General features: G+C 37.9%; 1 protein-coding gene across 1 annotated transcript in view; it reads right to left on the bottom strand.

Annotated features, from left to right (window-relative positions):
- Positions 1-4,032: 4,032 nt before the first annotated feature.
- LOC140160601 (ribosome biogenesis protein BMS1 homolog) overlaps positions 4,033-20,743 on the bottom strand; it is a 41,670-nt gene continuing 24,959 nt past the window's right edge. Inside the window, exons 14-25 of the mRNA XM_072183843.1 lie at positions 20,160-20,241; positions 18,052-18,323; positions 17,165-17,251; positions 15,732-15,833; positions 13,689-13,869; positions 12,260-12,318; positions 11,484-11,606; positions 10,623-10,770; positions 8,316-8,491; positions 5,785-5,949; positions 5,051-5,149; positions 4,033-4,297 (exon numbers count right to left, since the gene is read on the bottom strand). Coding sequence (XP_072039944.1) covers positions 4,181-4,297; positions 5,051-5,149; positions 5,785-5,949; positions 8,316-8,491; positions 10,623-10,770; positions 11,484-11,606; positions 12,260-12,318; positions 13,689-13,869; positions 15,732-15,833; positions 17,165-17,251; positions 18,052-18,323; positions 20,160-20,241 — 1,611 coding nt within the window. The 3' untranslated portion in view covers positions 4,033-4,180. The remainder of the gene's footprint in view (positions 4,298-5,050; positions 5,150-5,784; positions 5,950-8,315; positions 8,492-10,622; positions 10,771-11,483; positions 11,607-12,259; positions 12,319-13,688; positions 13,870-15,731; positions 15,834-17,164; positions 17,252-18,051; positions 18,324-20,159; positions 20,242-20,743) is intronic.

The raw sequence follows: 20,743 nt of genomic DNA, 5'->3' as shown, positions 1-20,743 counted from the left end.
ATCTACATTTTGGCCATTAGGCATTTGTATTATTATATGGTTATGTTTTTTTGCTTTAGCTTTATTGGGCTGAAAATAGACAAAAGTCTTTGTTGCCACTGGAAAGCCTATTATTTTTGGAAAATTTGGTACCAAAATCTCATTTTCGCCAAGTATGGAGATGAAAGCAGTGTTGTGCTGGGCCCTTGGTATAGTCTACTACTGCAAGTCAGGCCTGTAACCAGGGGGCTGGGGTCCGATCCCAAAAAGTCCTATTTGCGAGCGTAACGAACGAAAAATTTGGTTTTTTTTATGCCTTTTTGGTCAAATTTTGGAGAAAAAAATCCACTTTTTCAAAATCTGCACCCCGGTCCAAAAAGGTCCAAATTTTGAAGAAAAAAAGTCACACTTTTTCAAAATCAGCACCCCCCCAAATAAATCCTGGTTACGGGCCTGCTGTAAGTTATTCCTGAATGTAATCACAAATTTGTTTGTTTTATATATGACAATGGAGATGCTTTAAACCAAAATGCTTGTATCAGAGAAATCTATGCAATTTACCATGGGTGAATTATTTTAAAGCTGATCTATTATTGATATACAGGTATACGATTTGATAATTATGCAAACCAAAATATAATGTGTCTTGTTTTATAAACATGTGAAATAATTGTCATGTTGAAATATAGGACAGAATAAATTAATGATAACATGTTAAATATTACTAGTGTTGTAGAACCTCTCATTAACCTGTCTGTCACAAGAATCAAGTTTTGGAACCAATTAGGCCTAATGGTTGGATTTGAAATTACTTGGTACTCTAGGTCAGTAAACATGAGTAAGATTTAATCTTTCCCTAGAGAAGTCTTTTTCAGAGAGCTGAGCTTTTGGAACTCTAGCAAGTGCCATCTTCAGAGCAACTGAAGGTTGCTCGATGGCACTCGCCATGGCAACTGAAGGTTGCTCTGAAGATGGCACTCACTAGAGTTCTGAAAGCTCAGCCCTCTGAAAAGGACTTCTCTAGGGAAAGAGAATGGTTGGTTAATAGGACTCCCCTCCCCTCCCCTCCTTGAAAAGAAATTAAAAACCGTTGGCAGGATCAGAACTCTTGTATCCCATTTCAATTTTGTTTAGAACTACAAAATGTATGAAGCATCTCAAGCATCTCAAGTAATGATGCATTGTAAATTTTGAAGGGTCCACTTCCCAAATGGGCTATTCCAGATGTATTCCGCACCCCCTTATGGAAGACATTTAAAAAAATACAATTCCAGCTGAAATTGAGATGTGTCTAGAATTCCAGCAGTCATTTTTAACACAGATTCCGGCTGGAGGGTATGGAAGACATTGAGATTAGGTGAAATTCCGGTTGCTAAAATTAACAAAAAAAAACAAGAGTGGGGATTGTGAAAGGCCATGATGTGCCTATGCCTGGAAGACATTCATATTTCTTAATATTCCGGCTGGAAAATGGTCAAAAATGCTCCAATTCCGGCAGGATCTTCACTTATGGTCGCCATCTCGATTAACCTATGAATGACATTTACAATTTACTTGAATTCTGGCTGGAAACTGAAAAAATGTTCTAATTCCAGCTGGAACCCTATGGAAGACATTTACATTTACTTGAATTCCGGCTGGCCATATTACCACAATTCTGGCAGGGTCTTCCATGGGGTTTTCCTGACATGTGAATTCCAGCTGTCAATTTAGCCCCGAATTCGGAAGTGTCTTCGATAGGGGGTGCGGAATACATCTGGAATAGCCCAATGTTGTTTACGAGCGACTTATGCTGTGACATGTGATGCCATACCAAACACTTTGCCGACAATGGCCCCTGTCGCTGGCAGTATGCACACCCATCTTACCCCTTCCAGGTATAATAGGGAACTGTTAGCGGATAATTACAAGCCAACTGCTGAAAGGAGGTTTGCTACAGTCACATCCTGTTGAAGCGAAATGATTCTGATGCATCTCAGTGGCAGGGGACTAAATATTATTGAAATGTGCTGGTACTAATGCTGAATCACCAAGATTTATTCTTATTACTTACACAGCTCTAACAAGGTTATACAATCACTCGACATTGAAAAAATGCAACACTTCACATATTTGTCTCGATCTTGTCATCTTTTATAATACAATTTCTTCAATTACTAAAGTGTTACAGACATTTCAAGGGGCAGCATCAGTTACAAATTAATCATGATTCAAATAACATGATATGCATTTTTTTAAACTATAGATAATCTTTTTGTTTCCCTATTGTGCATGTGAACATCATTCCTGACATGATAGGTATACATTATGCTATTTGGCCATTCCAACTGAAATCAAGCATACACCACTTATGGAAGACATGTTCTAAATCTCCCACAAAGGGGGTGTAGATTTCGGATGAAGTCATCCATTCAGGTAACCTCATTTGAAATTCACACTCCCTGTGTGGGAGATTAAGGTCATGTCTTCCATAGGGGGTGTATGGATTTTAACTGGAACAGCTCATTTCTGATGGGAAAAACCCTGGAATTATGGAAACTTTTGGGCCTCATAACTGCTTAATTGTTGGTCTAACATATATAAAAGTGTACATATTTAGAATGGCAAAGACTTGCTTAATTTGTCTGTGAGGTCAAATTTGGGCCAAAATGCTCATTTTTGGAGAAAATCCCATCAAACTTTTCGGTTAACTTAAAAAAATGTTTTTTTTATTAATTTTTAAAAACTAGTTAAAAATATCTAGTTACGATTTTTTATTTTTTTTGTATTTTCTCCAAAAGTGAGCATTTTGACCAAAATTTGACCACAGACAAATTAAGCAAGTCTTTGCCATTCTAAAAATGTATACTTTTATATTCTTTCTCTCTCTCTCTCTCTCTGGGTCAGATGGCGCAGGATTGCGCTGCTGTGGTCTTCACAAGAGTACGCCATCTACTTCTATCAAAAGCCTATCTTTAGACCAATAATTTAGCAGTTATGAGGCCCAAAAGTGTCCATAATTCAAGGGTTAAGACCACCCTGAATCTACCACACAGGGAGTGTGAATTTCAAATCGAATTACCCAGGGCTGTCAACTCTCACGCATTGGCCGTGAGTCTCACGCATTGGGGCACTTTCTCACGGTCTCACGCCAAGGTAGTATAATCTCACGCCTAGGTAGTAAATCTCCCGCAAAATGAGTAAAATCTCACGCATCGTCATGAATAATTTGTTACTCCTAACCCCCCCCACCCCCGCTTTTCACTGTCTCGAGCGCCGTGGCTCAAATAATCATGGTACAAAATGAACATTGGAGTCGGCAAATCCTGGTACGCCTCTGTCTCACGCCAAGCAATTCCAAAAAGTTGACAGCCCTGAATTACCCGTTCAGGTTTTTCATTTTGAAATTCACACTCCTTGTGTTACACATTAAGGTCATGTCTTCCATAGCGGGTGTATGGATTTCAACTGGAATAGCACAATACCTGGGGTGATACTGATATTGCCAAGGCAAAAAGAAAAAGTTTGTCTCAAAGCTTGCGCGCGCATTTGTAAAATCGTGCGATTTGAAAAAAAAAAGAATGCAGAATTTTTTATTTCCAAAAAAAATGTTTATTAAGTTTTTTCCGGAAAAATTCAGCGAAAATCCGCATTTCGCATTTGTTTTCAAACCACTCGTGAGCTTTGAGACAAACCCTTTTTTTTGGGCCTTATCTTCTCCACCATATGTAATTCAACATCTGACAATCAATCTCAACTTCCTTGAAAAAAATATCTGTCAATGTCATGATGATGATTGTATACTCCATGGTGAAGTTTGAACAAGAATCTTTAAAAAACACACACAGATCAGTAACTAAAAAAATGAAGTGAAATTAAAGTGGAGAAAATAATATGTTTCAAATTGCGAGGCTAAATATTGTGTGAAACATACCAAATTTACAATATTATGATCGCATTGACCTATTTATGTTACTTTATCAATTTATGAAGCAAACTGTTTTATACAGAATATCTCTGTTTAATTTGTCCCTTTGAAGATAAATTTAAATTTATCTTCAAAGGGACGTTGATTTCCCTTTCTTGGGTCCCCTTTCTCTTGTGTTACCGTAAAGTCTGGATTATAAGCTGTCGCTTATACATTGTTAATGTTAGTCCCAGTAATTTGACAAATTCTGTATCGTAAGCTGTGGCGTATACACTGTTAGTATTTTGAAGAGTTTTACTTTCCTTTCATCATACGCTTCTCTTTCTTCTGCTGCATTTGTCCCAGCAATCTGAACAGCTCATGTTTGTCTTTCTTCTGTCTTGCCAAGAGTTTGTCTTGCTGAGCCGATTTCTGAAATTCAACATCAAAAAGTAAGTTAAAAGAGTTGCTCCACCACTGCTTATCCAATCTACACTGAGTATTCACTGTGATCTTGAGAAGCCAACTAATTGAAACTTTGCATTCTGGTTTCTAAAACAGAATTTCTGAAGGAGATTAATTTGTATTTTCTTCATCATTCCCCCCCCCCCAAAGCATTTTCAATGGCACAAAATGGCAGATATCCATAGGGCTATATTAGACTGCTGCCCTCATTTGTCAATCTTCTGGATTGACGACTGAGAAAACTATGTGGAAAAAAGCGGCGGACTTTTGCAACCAGATTCTGGTTGCACATGAATATTAAGCAGGTTGCAAACTTTCAGTGAGACTGCCCAGTTGTGTCTAAGAGCGTGATCTTGTCACAACGGCGCAGTACACACGGCACGGTACACGGGCGCCGCTAGTCAGTCATGCTGTGGAACATTAACCAAAGTCACAAGAGAATATTTTCATGAGTCCGCCACAATACGTAAGATACAGTAATCAGTCGTCACTACGAAGCATAACACAGTACATGCGCAGTGTAGATGGCTGATTGGAATTAGTCTAAGGGCTAAAATAGCAAGTGAAATAAAAACACCCTCTCTCAGATGTGCCCTGTTCCTAGGGGGCTACATCAGAATGAACGTGTGCAAAAGCACAACCAAACTTTTCATTGCAGCCCCCTAAACAAGTTCCTCCTACCATTACCAGCAAACTTGAGTTTCCAAACATGTCACTTACAACTTTGCGATGAGCATCAACCCTTTCAGCCATAGCCATTCTTTGCTTCCTTTCTTTCTCCTTATAAAGCGTGCTCAGTTCATGCATCAGAGTTGCCACCTGAAAAAAGAGAAAAATACACTGACATTTAAACATTGATACCCTGGTATGACTTCCCCCTTACATTTTCTCTATTCATGCCATATACACTGTTTAATCAGTGGTAGTAGTATCCTAAGTAAATAAGAGAGCTCAGCTCAGGACATTTATCCCTACTATAATTTCAGATTTACGTGAGAATACATCAGTGGACACAAAAGCATTTAAAAGAGAGGATATTGAACTTTGCCAATTTTCATTTGATACAAGGTTTCTTCCACTATAGGCCTATGTGACATGGAAATATGTGTGGTATGTCTTAATTTCATGGGTTTATGCACACATCCACCTACACATAAATACCACCAAACAAGGACATCATATTTGAACCTATAATGTACTATTCAATTGTTGGTACCCCAAGTCAAGTGCCATACCATGGACATACACTTGAAATCTTACTGCAGCTTGTTCTGTATCCTCTAAATAAGGTCAGCTCTTAAAAGCATTTTACACTATTTGCGACCCCCTGACCCTATCTGGGAACCATGGACATTTTTCTGTTGGTAGTCTCCACAGTTGTGACCAAATATATGTCCTTTGTTATGAGATGAATACCCACCCCAACACACCTCCACAGACTGTATTCAACATACCTTCTTCTCCTTTGGTTCCAAGACAACAGCTCTCAGATTCTTGCCACCGCCACCTCTCTTCTTCTTTTTCGGTCCAGCCTTGGGCTTATCCTGGAATGGTAGCGCCCTCTGGAGGTCTTTGGGTATGTGTAATGGATTGAATTGTCGAGGTGCACGCTCGATAGGCTGCAGAGTAAAATAAAAATGTAAGAAATATGTATGCAACTACATTTCTTCAAATAGCATACCGTAAAACCCCGTCTAGAAGCATATATCAAAGAAACGCCCTCAATAAAGTTTGTTGCTTTTTTGCATTTGGAGTTTGAGCAACTATAATTATACTGGCACCACCGTGTACTGGCAATAGGTGGCTATTTATGTATATTGTAACACCAATCAATTGTATTGACATTATAACGAATGTTTCATATATCAGTATCATATAGCTCAATTGGTAGAGCGTCAGACTTTGGCAGTAAAGAGAGCATGGTCTGGGGACTGGTTCCGCTTTTATGCTCGTTTTGATTTTACTTTTTGACATGTTCTTTTTATCCTTTGTTCTCAGTGCATTCCATTTAGTCAAATGATGTCATCAACCTATTGATCATAGTGTATTCATATGATTGGGAGACGAACTGTCGCGGTAGTCTGATTGCAATCATGCTTTTGTTGAATGCATTTGAGTAGTCCGTCATATTTACGGTGTGATTTACGTCATATGCACAACCTTTATTCACCGAAGTAGTGATGTTACACTTACAGGATTAATTACCATAACAATAACTTGAACCCATACTCCCATGCACAGTTTATCCCTTACATAACCTATGTCTTGAATACGCTGGCGGTTATGCAATAATCGGATTTACTACCATAGCAAATTGAAAACAATTTTTAAATATACCGCACTGTACGCTCAAGCGGTACCTCTGCATTGAACCATATCATGCTGATATTGGCGAAGTCGAAGCCACATTCAAATACATGTAGCTAATTTTAACTGCCAGTAAAGAGATTGTGCATATGACGTATCATACAGTGGATATGGCGGACTACTAAAATGCATTCAACAAAAGCATGATTGCAATATACCGTGACAGTTTTTCTCACAAACATAACAAATACACTACGATCAAATAGGTTGATGACAACAATTGATTGAATGGACTGCACTGCACTGCACTGCGACTGCACTACGGTGAAGGACACCGGTTCAAATCCTTTGTTTGGAGTCAATCGATAAAAGCATGCAGGGTCTCTATATAAATTTCAGATTCACGTGAATGCATTATATGCGGTTTTCGGCTGAACCGCTAGCAGGCTATGTTAGCACATCTATGATAATGACAAAAGTACAAAATCTGAATTTTGATCTGAATTTTGATGATTTTACGTTAGTCCGGATGAGCAAATCACTGAATGGGCCTTTAGTTCACTCCCTCTCCTGGCAATATGAATCAAAGAAAAAAGAAAGAAAAAACAAGAAAAAAAAAACAAGACAAAAAAAAAGACAAATAAAACAAAGATAAGAAACAATAGAAGAAAAACAATTATAGAAAAAATTAAACACATATGAGAAGAGAGAACACAAAAAGAGTATTAATAGAAGAATGTAAGAAAATATAAATACAACACCAAAATATAAATGAAAAGTTCGAAAAATATTTGGTTTATAAAATTCATGTGACCGTGATGAGGCTCGAACTCACCATCTTTCGATCTATAGTCTAAAGCGCTCATGCACCAAAGTCCTATGCCTTACCAATTGAGCTATGCTCGTGAGATGCGAAATAAAGTTAATAATACATTGTATACCTGCTTGTGTCGGTAAATGATTTGCTCAAATTCCATAATGATATAATATTGTGGAGGGCGCTAGCGTGAAATTTGCTATCATCACAGTCGCTACTATATGCTTGTAGACGGGTTTATACGGTACTAGTCAACCCTTGCGCATTATACAAAATGTAGTCCAATCTCATCAAAATTTAACGCTTTTGACTAATATCTCACATTTTTTACCAAACTTTCAGGCAATCTTGTGCTTGCGCTTACTTTATTGCAGAATTTTATAAAATGGTAGAGCAAAGCTTGCCCTTTTTGTTCTTTCTTTTTGAGTTTTGACAGAAATCCTGAATGAATAAATCTGTTAAAACATTGACTATCTTGCAAAAGATCTGTAACAAACTCATGAAAAAGCAAACTGAACATTATGACACACTTATAGTATGGCAAGCTATTGCTAATTTAAAAGCTTATTTCATGGAAATTGGACAAAAGTCACAGGTCTGACAGCTAACACAAGCCACTGCACTTTTCTCCATTTTTCTTTCTGTGACAAATTGAAAGATTCAAAAAAGAAATATAACATTTCATTTTGATTTACTTTACAAAACAACTTGTTTCTTTAAGTTTTTTTAACATGCGTATTAAACCATTCTAACCCCCATTATATCACCTCAAACCAAGTCAGCTTATAGCTTGAATCAGCTAATGTAAGTGCTTCTCTGACATCTTGCTCCATACCAGTTATTGTAAACCAGGTCTTTTACCTTATAACTAGAGTCAACTAATCGAGGTGCTTTAACACCCATTTCTCTCCTCATTTGTCCCACAGTTCTCATCCCATTCCAGTTATCTTTAGATTCTTTGGGTAGTAGAAGCGTTGTCACAGGGTTGTAAAACTTTGGAATGTCAACACGATACCAGGTGCGCAAAAACACAAGATCTGAAAAGTGAATAAATATCTTTTTTAGATTGCACATTTTTTAATAATTTGTTTTGGCTGGGATGTTGCTTCCCTGATTGTCTCCAGTGGTGTATTAGGCGGAGGGAACAGTGTTTCCCAAGCTGGTTGGCCTTGATCTACAAAGCAGAAATTGGACCAGTGCTCATCTTCTTTTTAGCCTGTTTTACACCAAAATTCAACTTGATTATGGGCCAAAAAATTATAAAATCAAAATTTTATTCACACAAACATGACCCGTTATGTAATTTTAGGAGCAGGACTACATTACATAAAGACTTTGTTTCAAAACAATTCCTCTATAATGTATACGCTGCTGAACATAACAGGCCAAAATGATTTCCTTTTTTCCATATCTTTGGCCCCTGTCTCGGCATGATTCCAGGCTCATGGCAGCAAGACATTTACTAGTAGTGAATAAGCGAAGACATTGTTACTTAGGATCACCATCCCTCAAACTAGACTTGTTCAAATGGCGCATTGCAAGAAATTGAGCTACAACACACACATATCTCTATAGCTCTCTATTCTTTGCTTTAGAGAGTGGTCATTGGTTATAGAACACTAGATTTCGCAGTTTTCGGGTTGGGTGGTTCTTGTGACTATCTCTAATTACCCAACACCCGTTACCCATATAGGCCTACTTGCCCTGACCTTTTAAACTACTAATAGGCCTCTGCACGTGTGCTGTTTTGGAATCCGATGAGATGCACCTGCACGATTAACCACACTGTAATGCTTTCAGATGCTCGCGACTTTTCGCCCATCGGTATACCCGTGAACTACGCTGGCGATAGAAGGCAAGACGCGATCACGCACTGCTGGCACGCGTTTAAGCGAGCAGCAAGCAGACGCGATAAGCAGCATGGACAGAGGGACGGACAGACACGCCATGATTAGTATTATGATAACATGGCTAGTCAGGCCATGCCGTTTCAGGCCGTTTCCCCCTAACTCAATTTCTAGTGAGCGATTTTAAACTCGCCAAAGACAGTAAATATCGCTCGCTGCGAATCGCCCAAAATTGAATCCAATATCAATTTACATGCAAGTTTCAGCACTTCAGTGTATCCTGTATCCGATCTACCGTAATAAGTTAGCCTTAAACCCTGGATACGAAAGAAAGGTTGTGAAGCTTTGTGAACAGTGTGTAATATTGTATCATATTAGAATATGAATCATTTTTCAGACCTAGCGAGTGATTCGATTAAAATGTAGAGAGTGATTCGACCACTCGCCTCTAGTATCATGCTAGCGAGTGATTGACCACTCGCCTTTAAAATCTAGACGGCAAGGCCTGATCAGTTTTACATGACTGAGGATTGCAAAACCTCACAGTCAAAATAATTGTCTTTATGGCAAAATAACAGATTTTGTGCTGGCTTTAAAACTCTGAACAATGAATGGTGGGAAGACATTTTTATCTTAGATCTAAACCCAATTCAGTCAAAATGTATTTGCTTCTTTAAAGAGTTGCAACCTAATTGAAAGCCTGGCCTGTATCACATTTTTCTGCATCAAAACTGAAATTTTGATATCAGAAAATAGCTCATATTTTCTCATTACCCCAATAAAATTTAACACCCGAGATGTTTCGTTTAGATGGTGTGAACAACATCATGGCGAACTGTGGTAGCCACAACAGGAGTGTATGTACTATCCTATGGGGTATTGTCATAAACATTTTTGCTTCTGTTATCAAAACCGCTGGAGCAATACCAGTCAAATTTGGAAACATTGTTTCAATGATAGGCCTTGATATAAAACAGAAAACAAAGTTTAAAAAATTGGTGATTTTTTGACAGACAAATCCAATGATTTGTACTCACTTTCTGAGCTTTTGATGACCACTTATGTCATCTTGATCACAGATGTCCAGGTTCACTGCACTTCCCGGGAAAGAGACTACCAAGTCCCACGACGGGAAGTGCAGTGAGCCTGGACATCTGTGATCAAGATGACATAACCGGTCATCGAAAGCTCAGAAAGTGAGTACAAAACATTGGATTTGTCTGTCAAAAAATCACCAAATGTATGAAACAATCCTACAAATGAAACTCTTAAAGAGTATAAAAAGATTGTACCATATTTATTGAAGGAAATAAGTACTTACCACTCATGAGTAGCTTGTCTTCAAATGTTGCCCTAAAAGCGCCCTCTGGTGAGCGGAGTGCTTTCTTCACCTGACCTCGAATGCCACTTACAGAACGAATGGAAGCGCCTTCAAACTTAGCTACTTCCAGTTGGGTATTGAACATGCCCTGTTTAGAGTATAAAACAAATAAAGTACAATGCAGGTTTGAAAGTTTCTCAATCAAAGCTTGTCAAAATTAAATAAAAAAAATAAAAAAAATATTCACATTACCATGACTTTTATTAAGATCACAAGTTTACATGTTTTGGTCCAACATTTTCATCCAAACTGAAGCAAATAGGAAATGTGACTTGAAGAAGAGGAGTGTGGGCTTCATTAATGGTTGAATTGAGAGCATGATGGACCTGTTTTCCCCTGAGCATTCATAAACACAATAACATGAAATTGTAACATCTTAAAGGAGTATTTTGTGATCCTAGCATCCTCTTTTTATGACATTTTTCAGTAGATATCCAAGAAAAAATCTTATTCCCAAAATTTCAGTTGAATCCAATTTTGCATTTGCGAGTTATGCATGATTATGTGTATTACATTGCTCCATAAACAATGTGTTGTAATTTACCAGAACATACAACTGTAATTCAAATTTGATGATATTTTTGCTAAATTAATTAATTTTTTTGTACATAAACATTATGTAGCCAGAGTTTTCCAGAGGTATAAGAATCTCAACATATTTTGAGAAAAATGGGGGGATGAGGCTGTGGATCATGAAATGCACCTTTAACATCTAACATGGTTAGATCTTGAACTGAACTGAACAACTGCAAAACAGCGGATATTGCAGTATGCATGACAGCTGTATGCTTGACAACGTACCTTAATAAAAGCTGTATGCTTGTGAATTTTGTACGGTGTTCCATTTAACTTGAGTTTCTTGACAATATTGATAGACTTGTCAAGGTCTAGAATGACACCTGTTGCTGCAATGCGGAAACCAGGCTGTAAGAAGAATTGTGATGAGCACATCAATTATGAAAGCACAGAAAAGGTGTTCCATGCAGATAACTTGCATTTTTTTACAATACTGAAAAGACTTCTCCAAGTCTAAAATTACTCCTGTTATTGTGGTGAAAATAGAAAAATTATGCAAGTACAAGGAGCTCAAAATGCATTTCTAACAACACAAAGATGATGCAATCACCGGACCCTAAGTGATATACAGGCACGCTTTCATTGGTCAGGCCAGCAAATGACCTCTGGCCAAGTGTCGCCGAGCTAGTGCTTTCTTTGTTTTCTCTCTTTAGTCCTTCCTTCTTTCCCTTCCAATTGCCGAAAAGCCCCTGGATGTTAGGGTTATGCTTTTGTTCTCATTTCTAATTTATTCATGTAAATAAGATGGAGCTTTGTCAAGGTCCTTTATACATTCTTTGTTAATGATGTTATATTTGTTGATGATGATATACGAGATAATAAACTTGCATTGCATGATTCTTTGATGGAGCTCCTACAAACAGGTTTTGGCATGTTGGAAACACTAGACTTGCACCTGTATTGATCATCAACATTGCTTTTCAAATTTGTCAAAGGATCTTGATTTCTTTGCTGCTTCTTTTTTTTTTTACTCTAAGATATCACTTTCACATGCGTCTTACCTGTCTCCCTGATACAGACTGCACTGCCAAAATACCAGTTCCTTGAGGGGTAATTGGACCTGAACAAAAACAAAATTACGGTGTTCAAATTGTCAGAGTAAAGAATAAATGATTCCACCCTTAGACTTTAAGATTTCCCAGAGTTTAGGATGAAGGTTATGTCTTTGGGCTAGGATTTTCATTATGGTTAGGGTTAAAAGCTTTTGATGTTGAAATTGGGGTTAGGGAGGATTACAGCTGAGGAGCCATCCATTCTAAAACTGCCTGAAGGTGGTTGGTCAGATTTGGTCATATTGTGTTTTGTACCTCATATTGAGGCTTGTACCAACAGAATCTGATTCTTATTAAGTTTCGAGTTCAATTGCAACAGCGCTTTTGATATTAACTGAGGCATGACCTGTGCACATATGTGACGTGTCATGTCAAAAGGAGACACTTTTGGGCAGGATCGTAAATGGAGAAATAGCCAAAAATCTGCCCGGAGGTGATTTTTTCACAATTTGGGTTTGTTGCGAATTTGTGATGTTATTAATGTTTAAAATATTGTCTGATAGTTTCAGACCGGGATACAACTGGCATCTTGTATTTTTTGAGACAATTTTCAAGGTAATTCCTATTCTCAACATTGTCAATAATATTTTGAAAGGCCGATATCTCAATATCCAATTTTATAATACCATAAATTGCGAACTCAATATCTTCGCTTAGGAATGTGCGATTTCATTGGGGAAAACGGCGTTGTGGAGCAAAATTTCTTTACATTTAGGATATGTAAAAACCTCAAAATTGACACCCTGCCCAAAAGTGTCTCCTTTTGACATGACACGTCACATATGTTAGTGCTTGTGTAAGAGAGATGTGAGGGTACTGCCCATATCATTTGCAAGAAGTGTAGCGTTTTTTGATGACATTTTACCCTTCTACAGCCATCGCTTGGACAGAAAAGCCAATGGTGGATAGGCCTATATCGAAGTACCAAAAATAACATCCAATGTAAATTTAACCTTGTTAATTCTCATTAATTCTGCCGAAAACAGGCATTATTAATCAAACATTGTACACATAGTATACAAATATTGACTGCTATATTCGGGACATGGTTAAGATTATAGGCCTGCGGTGATCTCAAAACCATGCTATGAGGGCGCAGTCGAGGGTTATAGCATGCGTTTTGAGATCACCGCAGGCCTATAATCTTAACCATGTCCCGAATATAGCAGTCAATATTTGTTTTATATACCGAATGGATACGTGGATGCTGCGATTGTGCAGTTTGATCGGGACGCATGTGACCGGTCCATAGTTCATTTCCATGGACCGGTCCATAGTTCATTTTGCGGGCATAGTTAATTCAATGACTGCACTTTCAACCAATCAGATGGCAGGAATCTATATATGAGGTATATAACGTAAAATATTGGATACTAACCCCAAATATTTGTAGTGCAATGCATATGCTCCGGTGTGTATTTTAGTAACCTATGTCTTCCGTTATGATCCTGAATCGAGAAAAGCGGGATGGTCTGAAATCGGCGCCAACCTAACGAGAAAATGAGAGGATCTCTCGTCTTCAGTATCTTACCATACCATCTGTGTTTCTTCAACCGAATCTGGAAGAAGAATAAGGAAAAATGGAAAAATTAACTACTTCTTCACATTCTTAAAATGACCAGGGCTCATAGCTTACTCATTGACCCTGAGAGTACTAAATTATGACAGGTGACACTCTAATTGCAAAACTGAAGACAGTATCAGAGTCAGAGCTTGTGTAACAGCTGGACAGTGTTAGAGATGGACCTTATATTGTATTATGGTAATGAGCCAAGCCTGACGAAAATAAAGCAGACAACATACAAAAAAATAACATCCGTTCTCACCTTCTCTTGATGATCAAGGTGTGTATCTTTTTCATATATTGTTACATTACCTTTTAGAAATAAAATGTGTTGTAGGGATACCTATTTAGATTTAAAAAAACATTTTTATCACTAAGTTCCAACCCAGGTGCCATTTTGTGAATCAAGAAGCCTATATAGCGCTCTGTGGGCTCTTCTTATTGCCCAGTTCACTTACATAAAGACCAATGTACGATTTCTTAGTGACCATTCTGTGACTCGAGTTGGATCAGATATTGTCAGCATTTCAACTGGCCTAGTCCTTGCTAGATACCAGTTTTCTTCATAAAGTGCAGAATGAATACACTGCCCAACTATATTCACCATTACTCACTTTTGCCCAACTATACTTCATCTGGAGTAGAGGGATGCAGGGGTGTATTTCACTGGTTACAGTGTCAAATCGTGTGCGCGCTAACCTAAGCATGCATCGCATATACACACACGTAAAAGGGCAGTTTGTCAGCATGCCTGCAGCACTAGCATGTAAAATCACTGATATCACTCTCAAGTCCTAATGAGACAAATCTGGGAAAGTAACAGGCTACTTTAGTTAAATCCATTCACCCGCAATGGAAGACATGGTTATTCTTCGAATTCCACACATGGAGGAGTGCGAATTTCAAATGAGATTATCTGAATGGGCGACTCCATTAGAAATCTACACTCCCTGTTCAAAAGATTTTTTTTAAAGGAGTAGAGATTTATAGTATGTTGCACACAGGCACAACACCTAGAGATGTCATTAAAGGTACAACACCTAGAGATGTCAGTAAGGTCTTGTCTTCCATAGAGGGTGTATGGAATTCAACTGGAATAGCTCATTTCCAACTCTATTATTGTCTAGTGCACAATTAAAGCCCTGATGTGGAAAGATATTAATGATATAAGAGATCATAAACTGCAAATTCTGATCATTTCAAGCGAACACACTGTTGAATTTGGAAGAAGCAGGCTTTTCAAAAACAGAGAGAATGCTGAGTATCAGTAATTTGGATACAGCATGTATTACACCTACCTTGGCCTGGAAATTCCAAGGTATGTATGTTGCTCTCTGCAGGCACAGGTTTGGACCAATTGACCAATAGCATCAAAACATGTATGAACAACCATATTATATCATTTTCATACAAAATAGATTGGTATTTCTTTGCCATAACATGTTAGCTTTTACTGTCAGATATATCCCCTTTTAATTTTGAGCCGAACAACTAAGACAAAGCAAAGAAAATTGGAATTTACTACCAGCGCCGATGTTGCCAATACGTATCACTGATTCACTCCTTCTGTCATGTTAAGGTATGATCCTTTGTTGTGTAGATCCCCATCCACACGCCATGTACGTACTGTGTTAGGAACATCGCGTATGCCTTCGACTAATGTTTCCATCGTCATAATAAAATGACGGTTCCTGCGTTTTATTCAAAATTTCGGATTTTGACAAAACTACAGCACCTATTTAATTTTGAAAACTATAGAGGTTGTTCTCCTCAGCAAATGTTATAATATGGCTTTAACTTTAATTTAACTTTCACTTCTAAACCACTTGATCAATCATCAATTCAGCTTTTGCATACCTGAACATATCCAATGGTGTCCTCACTGCTTAGCAAACCTCCAAGAATGATGGGATAGGTAGGGTCAAAGTTCAACACAAACTCACACGGTACCTTAGCAATCTATAAGAAATTGGATAAAGAGAATAACTTTATCTCCTCTTGCAATTCAGCAATGTCATTTCTATTAAATCTTGAACATTTTTTTGAAATACATGCATACTTAAATTTGCTTAAATTATAAAGACACAAAGAGAGAAGAGCAACACAGAGTATCTGTCCATGTGCTGCAGACTACAGGATGGATCCACAAAGCATACCATAAAAACTTGATAGTTATAGTACTATCCAGCACTTTTAAAACATGCAAACATGAAGTACCCATCCACAAAAGTGTAAAGGGTTTTGAGCAAATCATCGATACATATAGATTATACGAACAAGTAAACCTGCAAATTTGTGTCTCAACCCATTAGCTCAGTTGGTAAAGCGCCTGACTTTGGTACAAATTCATGTTTTCAAAAGCGCTCGATAGTATGCACATATGCTAACTATCAAGTTTTTACAGTATAGCCACAAAGATTTTTTATGTTAGCTTGGGTAACCTGATACAATCTATATCCTAAAATTAAAAACAAAACCTGCTTTAATATATGTTGGGAAATATAATAAGGAAATCACTTTGATAGAAAGCGCAGTTTTCAACTCCTTAACAGACGATAATGACTTGCTTGATGGACAAAAGCAATGTTCATTGTTTTAATGGCGTATTCTTCATGTAAAACGATTAACAAAAGAGCATGAAATAAAGCTTATAATCCCCCATTGTAATCTATACACCAAATTCCGTGCAGCAAGGTACCATTTTCACGGCATATCATACAGTTGACAATAATTCTGAGAATCCTAAAGAGCTTATATTATGCTATTTGTTCGCGAGATATCACATGACAATATTATGGTGCGCAAAACAAAATATAAAATCTTGTGTTTCAATTCAATTCAATTCAAGAAACATTTATTTCACAACTTCAAAAATACATATTATAAATGACAAATGCCATAATTTTCAAACCAATTACATACAAAGCAAAGTAGTGTATCCGATCACAAGCCCACTGATGACAGTCAAATGCAATCACGTAAGAACAAACAACCTATTAAAAGGCAAGAGACAGGACAAGAGTGGGCCTGAGACAAGATTAAGAGGGGCATCACTAAAAAAACCTAAAATAAAGTTGTGGGGCAACACGCGGGGAGCAAGCTCGTGGGTGCGGGTTGCCGGCAGACAGTACAAACGAAAATACAAATACAAACAGTTTAAAGTTTAAGTTTTTAAAGTTTATCTGCTGATCAGTATTACTGGCTTTAAACTCATTTTGCTTTATCATATCATATTTATTGTGTACACAGTATGGTGTGTATGGTGTGTATGTTGAATGCTACGTACATACCTCAACTCTGACATACATGCCAGGTCTGAACCCTTCATACTGTGTTCGTATGGACTCATCCATGTCTTCAAATTCAGCTCTATTCAACTGTAAGAATTAAAAGGAATAAACCCAAATCTTTTAAGAATAGAAGCTTACATGTCTGGGCAGCTATATATATGTTACAAGACTTACACAGTGTATAAAAAACATTTTTGATAACTTATTAGGTACTCAATAAGATAATCAATATTCATGCATATACAAAAATACACAGCACTAGCATTCATCATGCTGAACCACGCTAACAACTTAGAATTCAGAGGGATGTGGTGTTTGGTCATTAGACTAGATTAATTACTTTCCAACAAAATATGCAAATAAGCTCAATAATGTTCCTTAATATGCAGATAACCTGACACTAAATTGTATAGAAACACACCTCAACACCAATCAACCTGCTACATGTAGGTAGTAGAGTACATTATTACAGTTTATTCAAACACATAGATCTAGATTCAGTGGTGTAGCAAGGGGGGCAGAGGGGGCACATGCCCTGGGTGCCACCCTTAGGGGGGGCGTCAAATTGACCAATTCAGAATCGATTCTGCGCCCCCTCCTAGCGATGAAAGTCCAAAGCACGCATTTCAGCACAAAATCATTTGAAAGATCAATTTAAGACCAATATTCAATTTCATTATAACCAAAATTAATGAGTGATGGGCTCTATTTGTGAATTTTCACACGCTCCGTGCGCACTTGTTTCAAGAATTGGGGAGGGGGCCATTATGTATCCTTAGCCCTGGGCGCCACAACCCTCAGCTACACCACTGTCTAGATGTCTCCAAACGTAGCATGAATGACAGTCAGGCCTAACTGGATCATATCATCAATAACGCTGACCATACCTTTGCTTGTTCTTCCATTTGCTGTTTCAGATCATCAAAATATGTAGGTCCCTCTTGGCCATCATAATCTGCATCAAACATTTGCTTCAGTTTTCTCTTCTTCTCCATCCTTTTCTCCTTGTCTGTCATTTCTTTCTTCCCTTCCTTCATCTTATCATCCCCTTCTTCCTCTTCTCCGTCATCTCCTGAGATGTCTTCATTGTCACTTTGGTTGTCTTTCCCATGATGCACCTCTCCTGTTTCAAGGTCTTCAAAGTCTCCATAGAGCTCATCTGAGGGAGTAAAGATAGAAACAAGTAAATTTTGCTATAAATTCAATTAATTAAAAAAAAAATCTTCAATTAACTTGATGTAAGCTTCTTGAAATTTCTCAATCGTTTTCTATTGGCAGCTTCTGTTATTACTGTTAAAGTTTGTTCGGTTTATATAAGGTGGAAAAAATTCATAACACTGTATTGATATAGAATGGCGTACAGGCTGTTGGGTGCAGTGCTTACGACAGTAGTGTGTTGCGTAATGCGTGACTAGCCAACGCTTATGTGAATTTATGCGAACGTAAGTTGGGACTTTATTGACGCGTGCAGTGACAAAAACCGAATAATTTCCACATTATATAAGCCGAACAAACTTTAATAATGGTATTATGCATACATATTTGATTTATTCTTCTAGATTGTACATAATCCACAGCTTGAATTTTGAAAATTGCAGCAGGGTTACTAATTCCAATCCTGAAGATGGGAGAGTTGTCCCTAAGACATTACATAATATTGCACATTACTTGTCTTGTAAGGAGAGTGCCATTCATGGTAATAACCCTAATAATTGTTTCCACTTCATACAGGTCAAAGAGCAAAATCACACAATGATCAACAGTAGTCTGTTTGTAACAACATCAATTGGACACTATGCTATTGAAAGCTATTGAAAATTAAATGAATCAAGAAAATGAAGGAATGTTAGAATTTATACGCAGAGGACAAGTTGACAATCTAACTGATCACTTAAATTCAATTGATCCCACCGGCAGCATCAAATTTACCTATGAACAAGAGCAGGATGGTTCTATTCCATTCCTTGATACCCTGATCACAAGAAAACCAGACGGGTCAGTGGAACTTAGCATATACAGGAAGAAAACCCACACCGATCAGTACCTTCAGTTCTCCTCCCACCACCCTCTCCATCAAAAGTTAGGAGTTGTCAGAACTTTACTAGACCGGAGTGAATCGCTAGTCACCGAGGAAGCGGACATACAGAAAGAGGAGACCAATATACGCGAAGCGTTATCTGGCGGTGGTTACCCAGATAGGTCGAAAAAAAAGTCAAACAAAATAGAGCCACTCCAAAAACAAAGACTACCTCAAAGAATAAAGATGACAGTGAAAAGTCTAAAGGTATGGTTGTAGTTCCCTATGTAGAGGGGCCCACCGAGCGAATATCAAGAGTTTTCAAAAAGCATGGCTTTTCTACCGCTATGAAACCTCACCGCACCATCCGCAGTATGCTTGTTCACCCTAAGGACAAATTACTCCCTCAACAAAAAGCAGAGGCGATATATGAAATTCCCTGCGGAGATTGTGCTGGTACCTACATCGGAGAAACCGGCCGTCCATTCGGTGTTCGCCTCAAAGAACACCAAAAAGAGGTGGAGAAATTTGAAGCGAAGCCCTACACAAGAGCCAGCCGCACGTCATCTATCACAGACATTCACAAGTCAGCTATCACTGATCACGTTGTCTCTACCAATCATTCCATCAATTGGGAGGACTCAAAAGTCATCGACAGAGAAGCTGACAAGACCACTAGGTGGCTGAAAGAAGCCATCTGGATACGCCGAAAAGGAAAAGACACTCTAAACAAGGACGAGGGGCCTACTCACTCAACAACATCTTTTACCAACTCATCACGCCCTCTATAGAGGTTCCTGTTGCCTATAAAAGGAAGCAGTCAGATGTGATGGGTTGCCAGTCTGAAGAAACCACTAGTGTAGTGGTGAAACGTCACTGAAAATGTGAGTTTAACATCTTCATTTTTCTTGGATTTGCATAAAACGAACTATGTTAACAGTTAAAGGAATCGGTTTTGACAATAGAATTGCCTCTTACCATCTTGGTCTAATAACGTCTTGGCATCCTCACCAGCTTCCCAGTTGCCTGTCACAAAACAGTCTCCTATCAGGTCACGAATCTATAGTGAAAAAAATCAAAATACAATGTGTTATTCCTCAAGTCATTACGATCTTTACAATTTTGAATTACAATGTAATATAGCATTATTTGCTATGTGAGTGTAATGTGTTCTGACGATTACATGGGCTAAGAGCAAGACATTTAAGCTATTTTAAATAAAGCGTTTGCATTAAAGCACCAATTATTGTTAAATTTCCAGTCTGCCCAAAAGATGCTGTATACTAATTTCTTCCCCATTGTGATAATCCAATATGGTGGATTCCTCATAGCCATACAAATGGGCTATAAGGAGTCCAAGTTATTATTACATAACATCTTTTTTTTGTTGTTCAACTAGACACATGTTGAACTTGAGTACTTCCACACCATCAATCTGTCATGCAGGTAATATTAATAAAGAGTGGTGCACCACATAGTTCTGTAAGGACTAATAAGTAAGTAAGTGGAATACATGCAAGCAAGCAAGTCTGAATCTGCAATATGAAGTATTTGTTTGTCTA

The sequence above is a fragment of the Amphiura filiformis genome, chromosome 9, assembly GCF_039555335.1.
Source record: "Amphiura filiformis chromosome 9, Afil_fr2py, whole genome shotgun sequence".
Classification (NCBI taxonomy): Eukaryota; Metazoa; Echinodermata; class Ophiuroidea; order Amphilepidida; family Amphiuridae; genus Amphiura; species Amphiura filiformis.
The sequence above is the reverse complement of the archived record's forward strand: the minus strand, read 5'-3'. Positions and strand labels throughout refer to the sequence as shown.